The sequence below is a fragment of the Ruditapes philippinarum genome, unplaced genomic scaffold (genome assembly GCF_026571515.1).
Source record: "Ruditapes philippinarum isolate M1 unplaced genomic scaffold, ASM2657151v2 ctg1504_1_1_1_1, whole genome shotgun sequence".
Classification (NCBI taxonomy): Eukaryota; Metazoa; Mollusca; class Bivalvia; order Venerida; family Veneridae; genus Ruditapes; species Ruditapes philippinarum.
Window position 1 is genome coordinate 227,842 of NW_026852316.1, and position 16,364 is coordinate 244,205.

A 16,364-nucleotide genomic window follows, 5' to 3' on the forward strand; every position below is an offset into this window, starting at 1 on the left:
GTATTTGATTGGTCAGAAACTGTCTCAGAATGTTGAACGACCAATGAAAATCCTGAGATCTAAGAGAGAACTCAGACAAAAAGTTTTAAACCTCAAGGCGAGGGCAAAAGTCAGTACCTCCTCAATATCATCTAGCATATCTCCATCAGCTATATTCTTCCTCTCTAGAACTTGACCGACAACCTCTGTTGAACACTGGTTCCCATCTTTGCTTGTTTGTAAGCCAGGATACAATTTGGGATGACTGAGGGCATTATACTGTTGCTTCAGGTAACAAACTTTATCACTGTTCACATCAATTTCAGTAACCTGAACATGTACAATGTAAAAATGTTGAAAAATTAATCACAGTGATTTTTCTACCTCTATGTCCTGCGTCCAGAACATGATGAATTTGATGTGGATGCAAAGTTCACAATAACATGTGTTTTTATTGGATGCATGCTTTTTCTGTTTTGGGGGTCTATTAGAGTGACCTTCTATTATGCCCTAAAACAAGTGTAGGGAGACCAACTTGCACGCAAAAACTCAACCAAAGTGTGAGGCCAATGGCTGGGTGAGTACATTAGCTCTCCCTATTCTTTGAAAAGTCAAACTAAAAATTAAGAATATCAAAAAGTTCATTCTATTTTCTGGATAAGCACCACTTCTGAGCGTAAAGTCATTGGCTGATCAAGAACTTGTTCTAGTTGTTTTTTTTATATAATAGATATGTCTTAGATGTACACAACTTTGTTTCAAATGTTCTCCTCAATTTTTCAAAAATAAAATGCATATCCAATACAGATCAAATATAATTTTGACTTACTTTACTAAGGAAAGCAACAACTTTGTTCTGTAACTGTTGATTATCCCCTAAACATTCTGGTACAAGAGATTCATACGGCGTGCTTTCAGCAAATTGCGTAAATGATTCAAGTGATGTGTGGTGTACTAAACTATTTTTGTCTTGAAGTAATAGGCCATACAACATGGCTATCTTCTTTAGTATTAATGGTTGCTGAATGATATAAAGAAAATTGATAAAAGTGTAAGGTATATACTAGTATATTATAAATTAGGCACATATTAAACATGAATAGTCTAGCTGTGGTGAATTTCTTCATAATATACTTTATGTATTCCTATGTCATTTATGTATCTACACTTGTATAAATGAGTAAGTTGTATGTTCGAGGTTTTGAATTTATACTTATTTATTTTAGTTTGATTGTGTTGGAAGCTATAAGCTTATCGAAACACTCTCAAATAAGTTCCTGGAACCAACCAGTACTAAGCAGTAAGTGTAAAGGCTCTTGCCCAAGGAAACAATGGCATGCCCCTGACAGGGGTTTAAACCCACGTGGTCAGCAATCCATAGATTGTTAGTCTGGTGTTTTAACCCACTCATTAACATTTTCTCATCAAGAGCTCAAACCCATAAGCCCTAGATTAAGAGGCATACACCTTAACCACAAGGCCAACTCTCATCTTATCCAAAAGTCAACTATCTTAACAAACTTTCAAACATAAACATAAGTTTGTTCCAGAAAGTCTTAGATTTGTCTTGATTTGAATTTAAAACTTTCTATTTTCAATATCAAAGGTTGTGTTATCAAAAATCTTATAGTTTGACAGCCAACAGTACAACATAGTGGTCAGACTTTTCTGGCCTGATAAAACACTTGTGACGCAGGCAAATCATTAAAGCCGTTCACATTCAAAGCCATTACAATCTTGGATAAACTTACATTAGAATCAGGTGAAAATTTAGTTTTCCTACACCTTTTTAGAAAATGACAAGCCGTAATTTTCACGCCATCATAATCTGCTTTCACCAAGTCCAACAGTAAATCTAATATCTGAAATAGGAGACAAGATCACATCTAATATCTAATTTAATTGTATAACCATATACAAGTTTAACATTTATGTGTTATTAAATTTCTGTCAACCAATAAATTTTTGACTTTATAAACAAACATGTCTTCTTTTGACTGTTCCTTGCTAACTGAATGGTTCAATAATGAATTATGCAGAATAAGTACAGAGTCTGGTCAGACTGTACAGATGTGCGGACTGGTCAGACTGTACAGATGTGCGGACTAGATTGTATATCATACAAATTGTATAAGCATACCAATATTGCTAGTTAAGAAAATACTTGGGAAATTCTGAAAGACCTACAATCAATATTTAAATTCATTCAGTTACAAAGAGAAAACATATTACATAGAACAACTGCTTTATTAACAGATATCAAAACTACTCAAAAAAATTATTTTACAAACCATTAAAAAATCTTCATTTCCCAAATGTGTTATAAGAAATCCGGACAACTCTGTCAGCTTTGACAAAAAGTTACTGAAGATTGCCTCCCTTGTCCATTGTCTATCCCATAATTCATAGAATTGAGAAAGTTTTCCCTTGACACACGCCGGCAGAAGATCCTGTAGATTATTCTGTGTGCTCCCATGATGATCAAAAACCTCCACAAGATATGTCAAACTTTCCATCTAGAAATAGATCTCCACGTAAAAATGTTTCATTAACTACATGTATGCATATAATTTGACTTGGGTTATTGTTCTTGAAATAATAAAACATAACCATAGAACTCAAGGGGCACGATCTACATAGCTTTAATATAATAGCATTGTTAGTTTTGAATTTTGCAACCATAAACAAAAAAATTCAACCATATTTTTTGTTTGTTTAATTGGGTTTTATGTCACACCGACACAGTATTGGTCATATGGCGACGTTCCAGCTTTACTGGTGGAGGATTAGACCTCAGGTGCCCTTCCGTGCATTATTTCAGGCACAAACGGGCACCTGAGTAGAACCACCTACGTTCTGTAAGCTGGCTGGATAGCTTCCTCACATTAAAGAATACAAAGTCCCTGTCGGGATTCGAACCCACAGCGGTGAGGGGCAAGTGGTTTGAAGTCAACGACCTTAACCACTTGGCCACAGATGCCCCCACTTAACCATATGGTTAACCAGCACTTATGATGCAAAGTGAGTCATGACAATTAAGCTCCACTTTTTCTTTAAAAGGTAAAGCTAACAAGAGCACCCCATGCAGGTGTTAATGCCCGTCAGTTTTTAAAAAGGTTAAAAAGGGGCATAACTCCAAAAATACTGCTTTCAGAATTATGTCCCTTGTCTTACAACTGTATGTTGTAATGATTAGAGAGTATCCAATGTTTCATGTTGGTAACTTTAAAAATGTTAATAATGGGCTACATTAAAGTTTAGCATGACATTGATAACAACAACGCTTCAGCAATCATAAAAGCTAGACTATTTCTATGAAACAGATGAGCTAAAAATGATCAATTATTGTATTTTATAGGGAATATATTTTTAAGATTTATAAGAAAGTTTGTCATACATGTTTACAGAAAAATACTTATATGACTTAATACTTAATTCAAATTTAATTCTTCTATTCTGACTTGTAGCAGTTGCATTATACAAATAAAATGTTTACAATTTACTTACCAAGAAAACTAAATCAGTGTAAGTTCTGTTACTTTTGGAAATGAAATTCTCTACATCTTTAAGCAGATGTTCAATCAACAGTTGCCACTTGTCAGTAGATATTGTTGTAGGTAAGACAGACAAAAATATATCACACCACAGTCTAACATGTTTGTCAGGTGGGAAACACTTCATCAACTGGTTCTGAAATAACAAAAATCAAGAGCACTAATCTATCAAAAAGGGACCTAACTCAAAAATATTTCTATCAGAATTATGCCCCTTGTCCAACAACTGCACCCTGTCATACATAATCAGCATTAGTATTCAAAGTTTCATGTTGATAATTACAATGTTTGAATAATGGGCTACATCAAAGGTTTTGCACAATAATGACGATGACAATGCCACAGCGATCATATTAGCTCAATTTTTTTTCCATAACTGTCAAGTTAACATTTCAATATTTAATAACAGGACAAAAATGGCTAGAAATATGGCAAATATTATGATAAACTAATTTTCTACAGTGAGTGCCTTCCTTACATGAATCAATTGAAAGTGACAACCTAACACAACACACATATCTTGTCTTTCAAATAAATGTGCCAATAAATCTAATAACAAGTCTGCCACTGGAAGCAGGTTTATCAACTTTTCAATTGATGTTGCAATGCCAGGAAACCTGAGCCGGTGCTAGGGGGGGCGTGGACGGTAACTTGCACTTTCCAGTACTGTCCATGAACAGGCTCAATCAAACCGAGCCTGCAACATTTTACAATTTTGTCATGTTTCTTTAGGGATACAGTTTTTTCAATATTTCAACAAGAGCCATCACAAACTGAGCCCACACAATTGGATTTTTCTTATTACCAAAGGTGTGTTTCATATGGCAATAAATAATAAATTAACATTATTAACGTAACACAAAATCATTCCATTTGAGACATTTAAGTTGTACTAGATTACTTTCTGTAAATGCTTGTGGCTGACAGGTTAATTTTAAGGGTTGAGGCATCAGAAATCGGCCACTGTTTAACCCTGCATGATCATAAGAGGCAATAAATAGGTTCCAATTACTGGAATATATGCAACTCTTATCTCCATAAAATCAGGTGCTTTTGACCTTCTAGGTGTTGCATTAAGTTAATAATGATGTAACACCCTAGGTAAGCCAAGATCGTCTTTCCAGATTCGACGCCATATTACCTAAATTGTGTTGGTGAGCCATAAAACCAAACAAAACAAACAAACTTTAAAAAGCTGACTGTTACTGACAGGTCAGTCCTGCTTTACATTCATAAATGTACTTCATATAAATAGAGCAGTCACCACTGTAGAGATTGATACGATTGCAGGGATAGGCATACATGTTTGGCTCTATACTGCTAGCACTCAAACTGTTTAATTCATAACTACAGTGTAAAGACATTCATAAGGCTATAGCTAAAACGTTTATAGGGATTAGCTTACAAACACTTATAAGGCTGTAGCTAAGAAACATTTATAAGGCTGCTATAGCTAAGAAACATTTATAAAGCTGTAGCAAAGAAACATTTACAAGGCTATACATGTGGCTAAGAAACATTTATAAGGCTATAGATAAGAAACATTTGCAAGGAAATAGCAAAGAAACATTTAATATATGGAGGCTATTTGTTGCCAAAAATCCATCCCTTGAAACTTGACAATGCTCATTTCGGTTCTAATAAACAGATTAGTAAAAATCGTCGATCCGAAAGTTACATACTGCACTGGTATTAAGCATTTTGATTATCTCGATTTGATAAAATGGAAGCTGTAAACATGCAACTTAAATAAATTGCAAACTGTATTTATAAATGAATAACTTCAAATTTGCGACATGTAGAAATGTAAACGATAGAACGTACACAATACGTTTAATGCTGTGCATCATGACGTTGAGAATGTAACTGCATCAACTTGACACACTCAGGTTTACAACACCACACTTTCCTTTTACATTCTAACGAGATTAACATTTGTAAACGATTTTGCAACTTCCATATATGGAATTATCACGGAAAGAGACGAAAATTAATAGGGTGAGCCAATTTACACGAAAGCAAAATATGAAGAGAGGTAACTCTTGTACAAAAATATTTCACATACATCAACTGCATTACAGTTAACTTTGAACATCCTCTGATTTTGTTAAAACGTATTCTAGTGCAGGATATTCAAGTAATGCAAAATTGGTTAAGATATAATGTCACAATGTAACAACGGTTTTATTGATAATGAGCATAATAATATGAAAAAACTAAAGTTGGTGAATTAACATAAGGGAATGTTTTCAATATATAATGACACGCACCACAAGTTATTGACATGAACGATAGGGTTTGTGTGCCTTTAAACGTTACACAGTATTACTCCTGTGCATGGCTTTTACATTCAGCAAATAGTACTAGAATGCAATACATGGAAGTCACTTTTGGCAACACGAATAAAGAGAACTGAACAGTAAGCCTTGCCTTCTTTCTTTAAAGGGCTATGTTGGGTTATAGAAAAACCCATATTTCTGACCAAGTTTATAACCACGAAACAATTCAAAGTTTACTATCGATAATTACGTTGTATCACACAAACTTGTGAATTTGTCCAATTTTAATGTTGAAATAAATATTCAGTGTATCCTAGCATCTTTGTTTACCTCCATTTGGAATTATTTTGAGTCATATGATGTGATTGAGCCTTTTATTATTTAGTACATGTAAGCTGACGTAGGTTTAGGTATTTTATGCATTGTACTGAATCAATAGCAACTCTAAAATATGTGTATATATGCTGTTAGTAGCTGTTACCTAGACTTCCTGTCTATCTGATCAAAAGCAGATAACTATTTTAATGTACATGTTATACTACACAGAATATTCATTAAGTTTTGTAAGTGATGGCTTTCTAAAAGATAAAATAAAAAAGGTGTACATAAATTGATAATCAACATACATGCCTTTGGACTCATTTTAATATTATTATTGAAAAACAAAATGGTAAAAATGGGAAAATATATCCATACAGTATGGTGAAAATAAAAAGGTACATACAATTTTGGTTATAATTTTACTATTGTTAAAAGTTTTTTCTTGTCAAGACATACGCTAGAATTAATGTTACTAATGTAATAGTAAATGCTACTACTAGGAAAGACAACAGCCTTAATTTGGTCTGTATTAGTAATTAGTCTTATCAAAATCCCTATCAGATGTTGATTTAAAATTTTAAAAGTGGTGAAGTTAACAGTAGCTTAACTGTAAATGTTACTCATTCCTATGCAAATTGGAATACCCACAGTAAAATTTATTCGTCGTTGAATATAGTCTTATCAATAGTTTTTACTTCCTTGAAAAATATTTAACCTTAGGCAGTAAGTAGCCTGGTGAGTTTTTTATTATTATTTTTTAGTTTCTTTTTCTAGGAAATGTGTTATCTACAACGTTATAAAACTTATATGCCTATAATCCTTTAAAGTCCGCTGATGTTGATTGTATAAAGGCATAGAATGGCAATTATGCAAGTGAATTATGTTTGGTGAATAACTAAACAGGTAAACGGAAGTCGCCGACGGTAAATACCGAAAATGAGCGGATAAATACGTTTATTTACGATGATGTAGTGGGCGGGAAAATGGGCGGAGCTTATTTTATCTCTTATTGAAAAAGGTGTAAAGCTGGATTATGCTGATCCGAATCATGATGGTTCGACAATGTAAAGCTAAGAATGTAACTTCTGTTTTGTCGGGGTATACACGAACAAAGAGTATTCGAACACTTGGTATTGCTACTATCAGCAAAACAGTTAATGTTTTGTCGTTTAACAAAATGTATTTTATTGAATTGCATGTTTACAATGTTAAATCGGCAAACTCAATCCAAGAATGCAACATTGGAGTTTACATGCAAAGAAATACAATTGTATTTTGTCCGTTAACAAACTGTTCAACTCAGACAACTCAGATCAACAAGGCTGGATTTTTGGCAACAAATAGCCTCCATATTAATAGGCTCTACATGTACATGTAGCTAAGAAACATTTATAAGGCTATAGCTAAAACATTTATAAGGCTATAGTTATGTCATGTTTAACATATAGTCATTATAATTTAAACAATGACACATATAAATTTCAAATCTTTCTTTGTTTTAATAAGCTGTAATACTTTATCTGTACATGTATTAAAAAAACGCGATAAAATAAGGATTACCAACAGTCATATGATTCTCAAGTTTACTTAACACTATCTTTGGTACAAGGATGATCATATGATCCATGATATGAGCTGATAACTTTTAAATTTGATAAGGAAGTTAAAATTGTAAAGCAAGTTACAGACACATATAAACATGGCAACTGCTTTTTCTTCTGATGATGGGGAACATATTAATGACTTTGATTCATCCACAAGAGAATCTGATGAAGTCAGATCAATGCACTGTGAAGACTGTGAAAAAGATTTAGGGACTATCATCACAGCCGACGGATTTTGCGTTCTGTGTTATAAATTTTTGTGTTCAACATGTGTCAGATACCACAACAAACATTTTCCTAAACACAAACTGCAAGACAGCTCAATCATGCCACAAGATTTCTGTTTTGACAAATGTCCAAAGCATCCAAGAGAGATTCTTAAATTTTACTGCAACAACTGTGAACTGGAAATTTGCTCACAATGCAAAGTTGAGAATCACAGTGGAATTCAATGCCGTGAAGTTCTTCATATTCCTACAAGTGTGCGTTCAGACCAGATGACTAATGAACTGAGGGAGGTGACTCAGTCTATGGACATTGCTTTTGATAAATTAGCTGTAAGAAGGGAAAATACTGAAAGGAATTTGATCAGAGTACAAACAAATAGAGATGAAGTTAATGAAGCAATAGAATCACACAAATATGCACTAATAAATGAAACTCAGAACAAACATAAGATTTGCCTGAAGGACCAAGAAATGAAACATTTAAAAGAAATTAAAGCCTATGAAAAACGAAGAGCTGAAATAACTGCTAAGTTAAATAAAGAAAAATATGATCTACTTTACAGGCATCAGGAAGAAAACAATTCATTGAAAAAAAAGCTCCAGAATAACAAAATGGAAATACAGCAACAAATTGATACTCAAGCACAGAACTTGCACAAAAGACTGGACAAGATGAAAGAAAATGATCTTCACAAACTCAAACTTGTTTTATCAGATTTTGATAAAGCTGAAGCTAAAGTTAAAGATATGAAAATGGCCATTGAAAAAAGCAAAAAAACTGATGAAAAGTGCAAACTTTTTGTTGCTGTGAAAAAAGTTAAATCAGAAATGGAAAGGTACCTATCAGAGGAAAAGAAATTCAATAAAGAAAGGAAAATAAAAATCTATCAGTTCAGGAAGATACAGGATGATATACAGTTGTGGTTTCAAGAAAATGAAATTTCTTTTGGTTATCTTCATAAAATACTTATAAAAGACACATGTTTTGTACAAGAAGACAAAATTCAATTAAAACCATGCAGCAAAGACAATGCTATTGGATATAAGATGTGTAAAACTGATGATTATTTAGTAATTGTTGAAGAAGAAAAATTTAACTTGAAGCTGATAGATTTGAAAAAGAAAAACGTGAAAACTTCAATGCCTCTTTCTGTAAAGCCCTATGATGTGACAAATGTAGATAAAAATGATTTTGCTACAACATTGACATCTGCCAAGAAAATCCAGGTTCTGGCAATAACATGGTATGGAGATCTTTCACTGGTCAATAACATTCATATTGGCAAGGAATGTTATGGTATTGGCTACATGAAGCCATATCTTCTTGTGACATGTCAACATCCAGGAAGCGTTGAAATTTTACTTCGAAATGGGGTCCGCATACAATCATTGATAAACTTTAATAATCCTCAACATGTATTGGTAGACCAGAACAATTGTTCATTTTATATAACAGACAAAATCAACCCTAAAACAGAGACTATCAAAAAATCACAGTATATAAACGATTTGAACCCCAACCGGATCTTGTGAGAAGATTTTAGTGTCAGCCATATTCTGCCACTTCACTTGTTTACGATATTGGTATTTATATTGATACTGATGGACGTTTGGTTAATAAATCTATATTTATATTATAAGAGAGAAACTTATTAAACGTCTAAGTTATGCAAAAACATAAACGTTAGCACGAAAGACTATAAAATAATCGAAACTCACGAACAGCTTTCATGTGATCAACACTGAACACGAACAAAAATCCGTCTTATTCCAATGTTGATTTAGTTAAACATTGAATTTTGATATCGGACTACTAAATTAATCAATAACAAACGATAATTTAGTCATATGCATAACATATTGCTGTATCTTGAACATAAATTTAAGAGTTTTTACCAAGGAGGTCATTTCCGTAAAACTGAACGTTACTTGGCTGGTGATTGTGAACCCTACTTGTGAGTTTACGATTTTATCTGTACCTGACTTGTGAGTATTTTTAAAGATTTATTGGAGAAAAAGTTTTACGTTCATTTGCGATTTTGTATCAATTATTGCCAGAAAATATAATGATATAATAGAATTTTAGTATATAAGGTGGGATATAAGTTATTTACCGAGAATTGGTTTAACTGATAATATTGTTAATCATTTGTTTAAGAAAATATATAATGCTATGTATATTTTTCTTTCGCATCTCCATGCAAGAATACAACTGCATATACTGTTCAGTAAAGACTACGAATTTCAATGACATCATTGACCTCTAATTATTCGCCATCCAGACTGCAACTTGAAAATAAGAAGAATAAAATTTTCTACTCAAAAAATTTCAGCGTCACAGCCAATAACGTAAACGAAAAAAAAAGAAGTTTATAACACCAATAGCTGACACACTGACAATTAAAATTTCAAAATTTCCCGAATATTCTCCGTTTAAAAAGATTCCAAAATTGTCGACGTCTATGAAAGATATACAAGAATAAAAGTCGTACATGTCAGAAAAAGAAAGTCAATTAATTTCTGAGAATATAAAACAGTGTTTTAAAAAGCAGAATGAAATCAACGGTAGGTGAAAAGCTTTCAACATGTTGAAATAAGTAATCTGCAAAAAAATCTTGTAATGATATTTCGAGTTTTTTTATACGTGACGTTATATAACGGTCAGTCAAAACTAAACAACAATGTCGTTAGTTAATTATTCCTTTCAAGAAACAATTGTCTTTCTGATTCGTATAAACAGCCACTTCATGCCGGTATTTTCAAGACAGTGAAAACATGACGAAGCACCTTCATTCATATGCAGTTTTTAGTTACTTACATAGAACTAAAACATGTACCTTCTCTTGTGACACAATAACTTCATATTCTGCACATCAAAATTAAGAACATACGACAAAAACACAATAAAATCATCAAAAGTGACTCGCAAGTAATGGTTCAGTGAAACACAAGTAGGGTACAGATCATTAAAATTGTTTTAGCAAGACGGGTACATTATCAGAAATGTCGCCACTATTATTTTACTATGTTTTATCAATATTCAAAGATATTTTCACAAGTGTCTGTCCGGTAACATGAGGTTAAGACAATAAAGTTAAGATTCAGATATGAGTTATAGTAAAATAAAACAATTTTAGGCATACATTTGCTTGTGTAATCGGCGTGTGTTGACATAAACAAAATATGAGGCGAAGAGCACAGCGTTTTATGCGCATATATTTTACGAAGAAGGGTATGGATGTATATTTAAGCAAAGATAAATTATCTCTTAATATGAATCAAATGTTAACATACCGTAACATATTAAATTCAAGCCGATTTTTAATAGTTTAATGTGTCATTACGCCTGATTGTACGTTTAGATGCTGAATTCTTCTCACAAGATCCGGTTGGGGTTCAAATCGTTTATATACTGTGAAAATTGAATTACTCATTGGAGATTGAAAATGTCAGTGAAAAACTTTCTTGTTCACCAAATAGTCATAGCAGTTTATTTATGGACAACAATGGGTCTGTCTATATGTTTCAAAGTAAAGCTTATCTTGGTTTTTTTAAAGAGGGAGGAAAACTTCAATAAATTTTCCAAAGATTTGCAAAGAAAAGTAAGCAAAGACAAAATATTAACAGGTGATCAAATTGTAGGTACTTTCTTTTGTAGAGAAGACCACAAACTTTATGTGGCAAACACACAGGGGGAAATAAGTACATGGAGCAGTACATATTTACCAGGATTACATATAGGGGATTTTGAATTTTCAAGATAAAATATGGACACTTAAAGATTTGAAAGAAAGCCAACAAGTATTATATCAAAAACAATATTTTGTTGTCTTTAATAACCCCACTTGATCAAATCAGTTTAGCCCTTTAAATCATGTGCCAAACTCAAAACCTCTGAAAAATATGTAATACTCAAAATAAAATAAATAGTAACAGTCATAATGGATTCCCATGGCCAAAACATATGAAATATGTTATAACTCAACTCTGAATTAAATATTTCGTGATGTAAGAAATGGTAAAAGCAGTAGATTAGTCTTTAGTTTAAACATATTTTATTATTTGAAGTTGATTGCCAGACATGTAGTTGCAAATTATATTAATCATTTTCTAATCCACTTCCTGGAATTAACCAGCCCTGGTGTCATATGAAGAAACATGGTCCTTGGAATGAGAGGTAGACACCTTAACCACTATAGGTCACCACTCCTGAAAAAGTTACCAAGCCAATTTTAAACTAGAAATGTGTCCATAGGACACTAATATGTGCCCCCCATCCCACATCATTTAGCTTTAACAGTGGCATATTTACATATATTTCATCAAGATACTATAAGGTCTTATATTAAGGTCTTATATCAATAAGTAATTTTTTTGTGACATGAAAATACACTGGCACCCTATTATAATAGGTTCATTTGAAGTTCTCAACATGTGATATTAACATGTTACAATGCTCACCTTGAGATCAGATTGTTGGCAGGTAGAATTTTATCATTTACCCCAACCCAGTCAATTAAAGGAAAAGAATTCTATAAGACTTGCCTTTCATTCATATCCTTTTCCATTGTGTAAAAATATTTTGTTTGTTATTTATTTGTATGTACATTATATATACTTTTGGGAATAAATATATTTAAACCAATCCAATCAATTGTAATCATTTGAAATAACAATATTTGTTTAAAATTATTAATAAAATAGCCAGAGCTTATGGTATGACGGCATGTTTGACTAATGTCTGTGCCCTATAGTAAACCAATCAAGAGCCTGGATAATGTAAAATTCAAAAAGGGCTGTAATTCTGTCAAAATGCATGTTAGAGTTATTGGCATTGGGTAGTGACCTCCTGTAATGCCTTAAACAAGAGGGCCATGATGGCCCTGAAGTCGCTCACCTGTATATAGGCCCCACAGAGCAGGGCCAGTTTAAACCCCAGGGCTTTTATTTGAACAAACATGGTAGACACCCATTAGAAGATGTTTCATACTAAACATCTAAGGTTTAGCTCGTTGGGTTTTTTAAAAGAAGATTTTTTAGTGTTTTTTTACACATATATTTAAAAACACTGACACCCCTGGGGCAGGGCCAGTTTTGACCCCAGGGCTTTTATTTGAACAATCTTTGTAGACACTTACTAGAAGATGTTTCATGCTGAATATCTAAACTCTAGCTATTCGGGTTTTTTCTAAGAAGATTTTTAAGTTTTTTCTATACACATATAAGGAAAATCAATGTCCCCCGGGGCGGGGCCAATTTTGACACAAGGGCTCTTATTTGAACAAACTTGGTAGACATCCATTAGAACATGTTTCATGCTAAATATCTTAGCTCTAGCTCCTTGGGTTCTTTAAAAGAAGATTTTTAAGTTTTTACTATATTCAAATAGGGAAAATCAATGACCCCCTGGGGCGGGGCCACTTTTGACCCCAGGGCTTTTATTTGAACAAACTTGGTAGACACCCATTAGAACATGTTTCATGCTTAATATCTTAGCTCTAGCTCTTTGGGTTCTTAAAAAGAAGATTTTTAAGTTTTTACTATATGCATATAGGAAAAATCAATGACCTCCTGGGGCGTGGGGCCAATTTTAACCCCAGGGCTTTTATTTGAACAAACTTGGTAGACACCCATTAGAAGATGTTTCATGCTAAATATCTTAGCTCTAGCTCTTTGGGTTCTTTAAAAGAAGATTTTTTAAGTTTTTACTCTATACATATAGGGAAAATCAATGACCCCCTGGGGCGGGGCCAATTTTGACCCCAGGGCTTTTATTTGAACAAACTTGGTAGACACTCACTAGAAGATGTTTCATGCCAAATATCTAAGCTCTAGCTCTTTGGGTTTCTTAGAAGAAGATATTTAAAGTTTTTTCTTTTGGTTGCCATGGCAACAAGAGTTCTGCATGGAATTAAATTCTTTGAACAATTTTTAAAGGTGACCAAAGGAACATTCCTGTGAAGTTTGGATGAAATTGGCTTAGTGGTTTATGAGATGTCATTTAAAGTAAAAGTTTACGGACGGACGACGGACGGACGGACGACGGACGGACAGTGATCACAAAAGCTCTCCCTGTCACTTTGTGACAGGTGAGCTAAAAATAAGTGTAGTGTTTCAATCCACTATCTCCAGTAGTTTTGGAGATACCAACTTGCACGCAACAAGAGGGCCATGATGGCCCTGAATCACCCACCAGAAACAACTGTCAAATAAACTTGCCCTAGATCCTTAGCTCTAGAGGCTCCTAAAAGGGGCCAATTAAAATAACATGAACAAATTTGATAAGGATACCAAAGAATGCTACAGACAAAGTTTGGTGATCATCCATCAATAAGTTCTGTAGAAGATGCTGTTTATAGGTTTTACTATTTTTTGCTCCTAAAAGGGGCCAATCAAAATAATATAAACAAATTTGTTAAAAGACTACCTAAGGCTGCTTAAGACAAAGTTTGGTGATCATCCATCAATAACTTCAGTAGAAGAAGATGCAGAACGGCTTTTCTATTTTAAGCTTGGCCCCTAAAGGGGCCAATCAAATTATTATGAGCAACTTTGATAAAAATGTACCAAAGAATGTTTCAGACAAAGTTTGGTGATCATCCATCTCTGTAGTTCAGTAGAGGCAGATGTTTAAAGTTTTTACTATTTTTAGCTCTAGAGACCCCTAAAAGGGGTCAATCAAAACAAAAGCCAGTTGAACCGGGTGATGCTCCCAGACTAGGTTTTGGACACAGAAAAGAATATCTTTTGTAGTTTCCGAGTTATGTCCAAGAAAAGTTCAAAGTGTGATAATTCCAAACTTAGGCAATGCACAGCTTAACTGTTCTTTGCACTGCACTTCTACTCAATGAGATCTATCTACTGACTTGCGAGCGACACGTTGTCACAATATGGTGATAATTTCTGTGAAAATGTTGTAAAATCCAATTTCAAATAACGGAGTTATGGGCCGGACATGATTTTGCTTCAAGGTCATGCTGTTGACCTGTTGACCTTCAAGGTGGCGACCCAAATGTTGTGCGCAACAGGTCATCTCAATATGGTGATCATTTCTGTAAAAAAGTTATAAAAACCGACTTAAAATAACAAAATTATGGGCGGGACACGATTTTGCTGCAAGGTCATGCTATGACCTTGACATTCAAGGTAGCGACCCAAATAATGTGCACGACACATCGTCTCAATATGGTTATCATTTCTGTAAAATTGTTTTAAAATCCAACTTAAAATAAAAAAATTATGAGCCTGACACAATTTAGCTGCAAGGTCATGCTGTGACCTTGACCTTCAAGGTGGTGACCCAAATGTTGTGCGCGACACGTCATCTCAATATGGTGATCATTTCTGTAAAATAGTTTTAAAATCCGACTTAAAATAACAAAATTATGGGCCAGACACGATTTTGCTGCAAGGTCATGCTATGACCTTGACATTCAAGGTAGCGACCCAAATGTTGCGCGCGACACGTCGTCTGAATATGGTTATCATTTCTGTAAAATAGTTTTAAAATCCGACTTCAAATAACAAAGTTATTGGCCGGACACGATTTTGCTGCAAGGTCATGCTGTAACCTTGACCTTCAAGGTAGCGACCCAAATATTGCACGCAACATGTCCTCTCAATATGATGATCATTTCTGTAAAATAGTTTTAAAATCCGACTTCAAATAAAGAAGTTATGGGCCGGACACGATTTTGCTTCAAGGTCATGCTGTGACCTTGACCTTTCAGGTGGCGACCCAAATGTTGCGTTCGACATGTAGTGTCAATATGGTTATCATTTCTGTAAAATTGTTTTAAAATCCGACTCCAAATAACAAAGTTATGGACCGGACACGAATTAGCTGCAAGGTCATGCTGTGACCTTCACCTTCAAGGTAGCAACCCAAATGTTGTGCGCAACACGTCATCTCAATATGGTTATCATTTCTGTAAAATTGTTTTAAAATCCAACTAAAAATAACAAAATTATGAGCCGGATACGATTTAGCTGCAAGGTCATGCTGTGACCTTGACCTTCAAGGTGGTGACCCAAATGTTGTGCGCGACACGTCATCTCAATATGGTGATCATTTCTGTAAAATAGTTATAAAATCCGACTTAAAATAACAAAATTATGGGCCAGACACGATTTTGCTGCAAGGTCATGCTATGACCTTGACCTTCAAGGTAGCGACCCAAATGTTGCGCGCGACACGTCTTCTCAATATGGTTATCATTTCTGTGAAATAGTTTTAAAATCCGACTCCAAATATCAAAGTAATGGGCCGGATACGATTTTGCTGCAAGGTCATGCTGTGACCTTGACCTTCTAGGTGGCAACCCAAATGTTGCATTCGACACCTAGTCTCAATATGGTTATCATTTCTGTAAAATTGTTTTAAAATCTGACTCCAAATAT

General features: G+C 33.9%; 1 protein-coding gene across 1 annotated transcript in view; it reads right to left on the bottom strand.

Moving 5' to 3' along the window:
- The window catches only part of LOC132756551 (FIGNL1-interacting regulator of recombination and mitosis-like), a 74,423-nt gene that overhangs the window by 1,163 nt on the left and 56,896 nt on the right, over window positions 1-16,364 (bottom strand). Inside the window, exons 17-21 of the mRNA XM_060747649.1 lie at window positions 3,487-3,669; window positions 2,271-2,495; window positions 1,731-1,841; window positions 809-1,000; window positions 118-309 (exon numbers count right to left, since the gene is read on the bottom strand). Of these exons, the coding sequence (XP_060603632.1) occupies window positions 118-309; window positions 809-1,000; window positions 1,731-1,841; window positions 2,271-2,495; window positions 3,487-3,669 (903 nt within the window). The remainder of the gene's footprint in view (window positions 1-117; window positions 310-808; window positions 1,001-1,730; window positions 1,842-2,270; window positions 2,496-3,486; window positions 3,670-16,364) is intronic.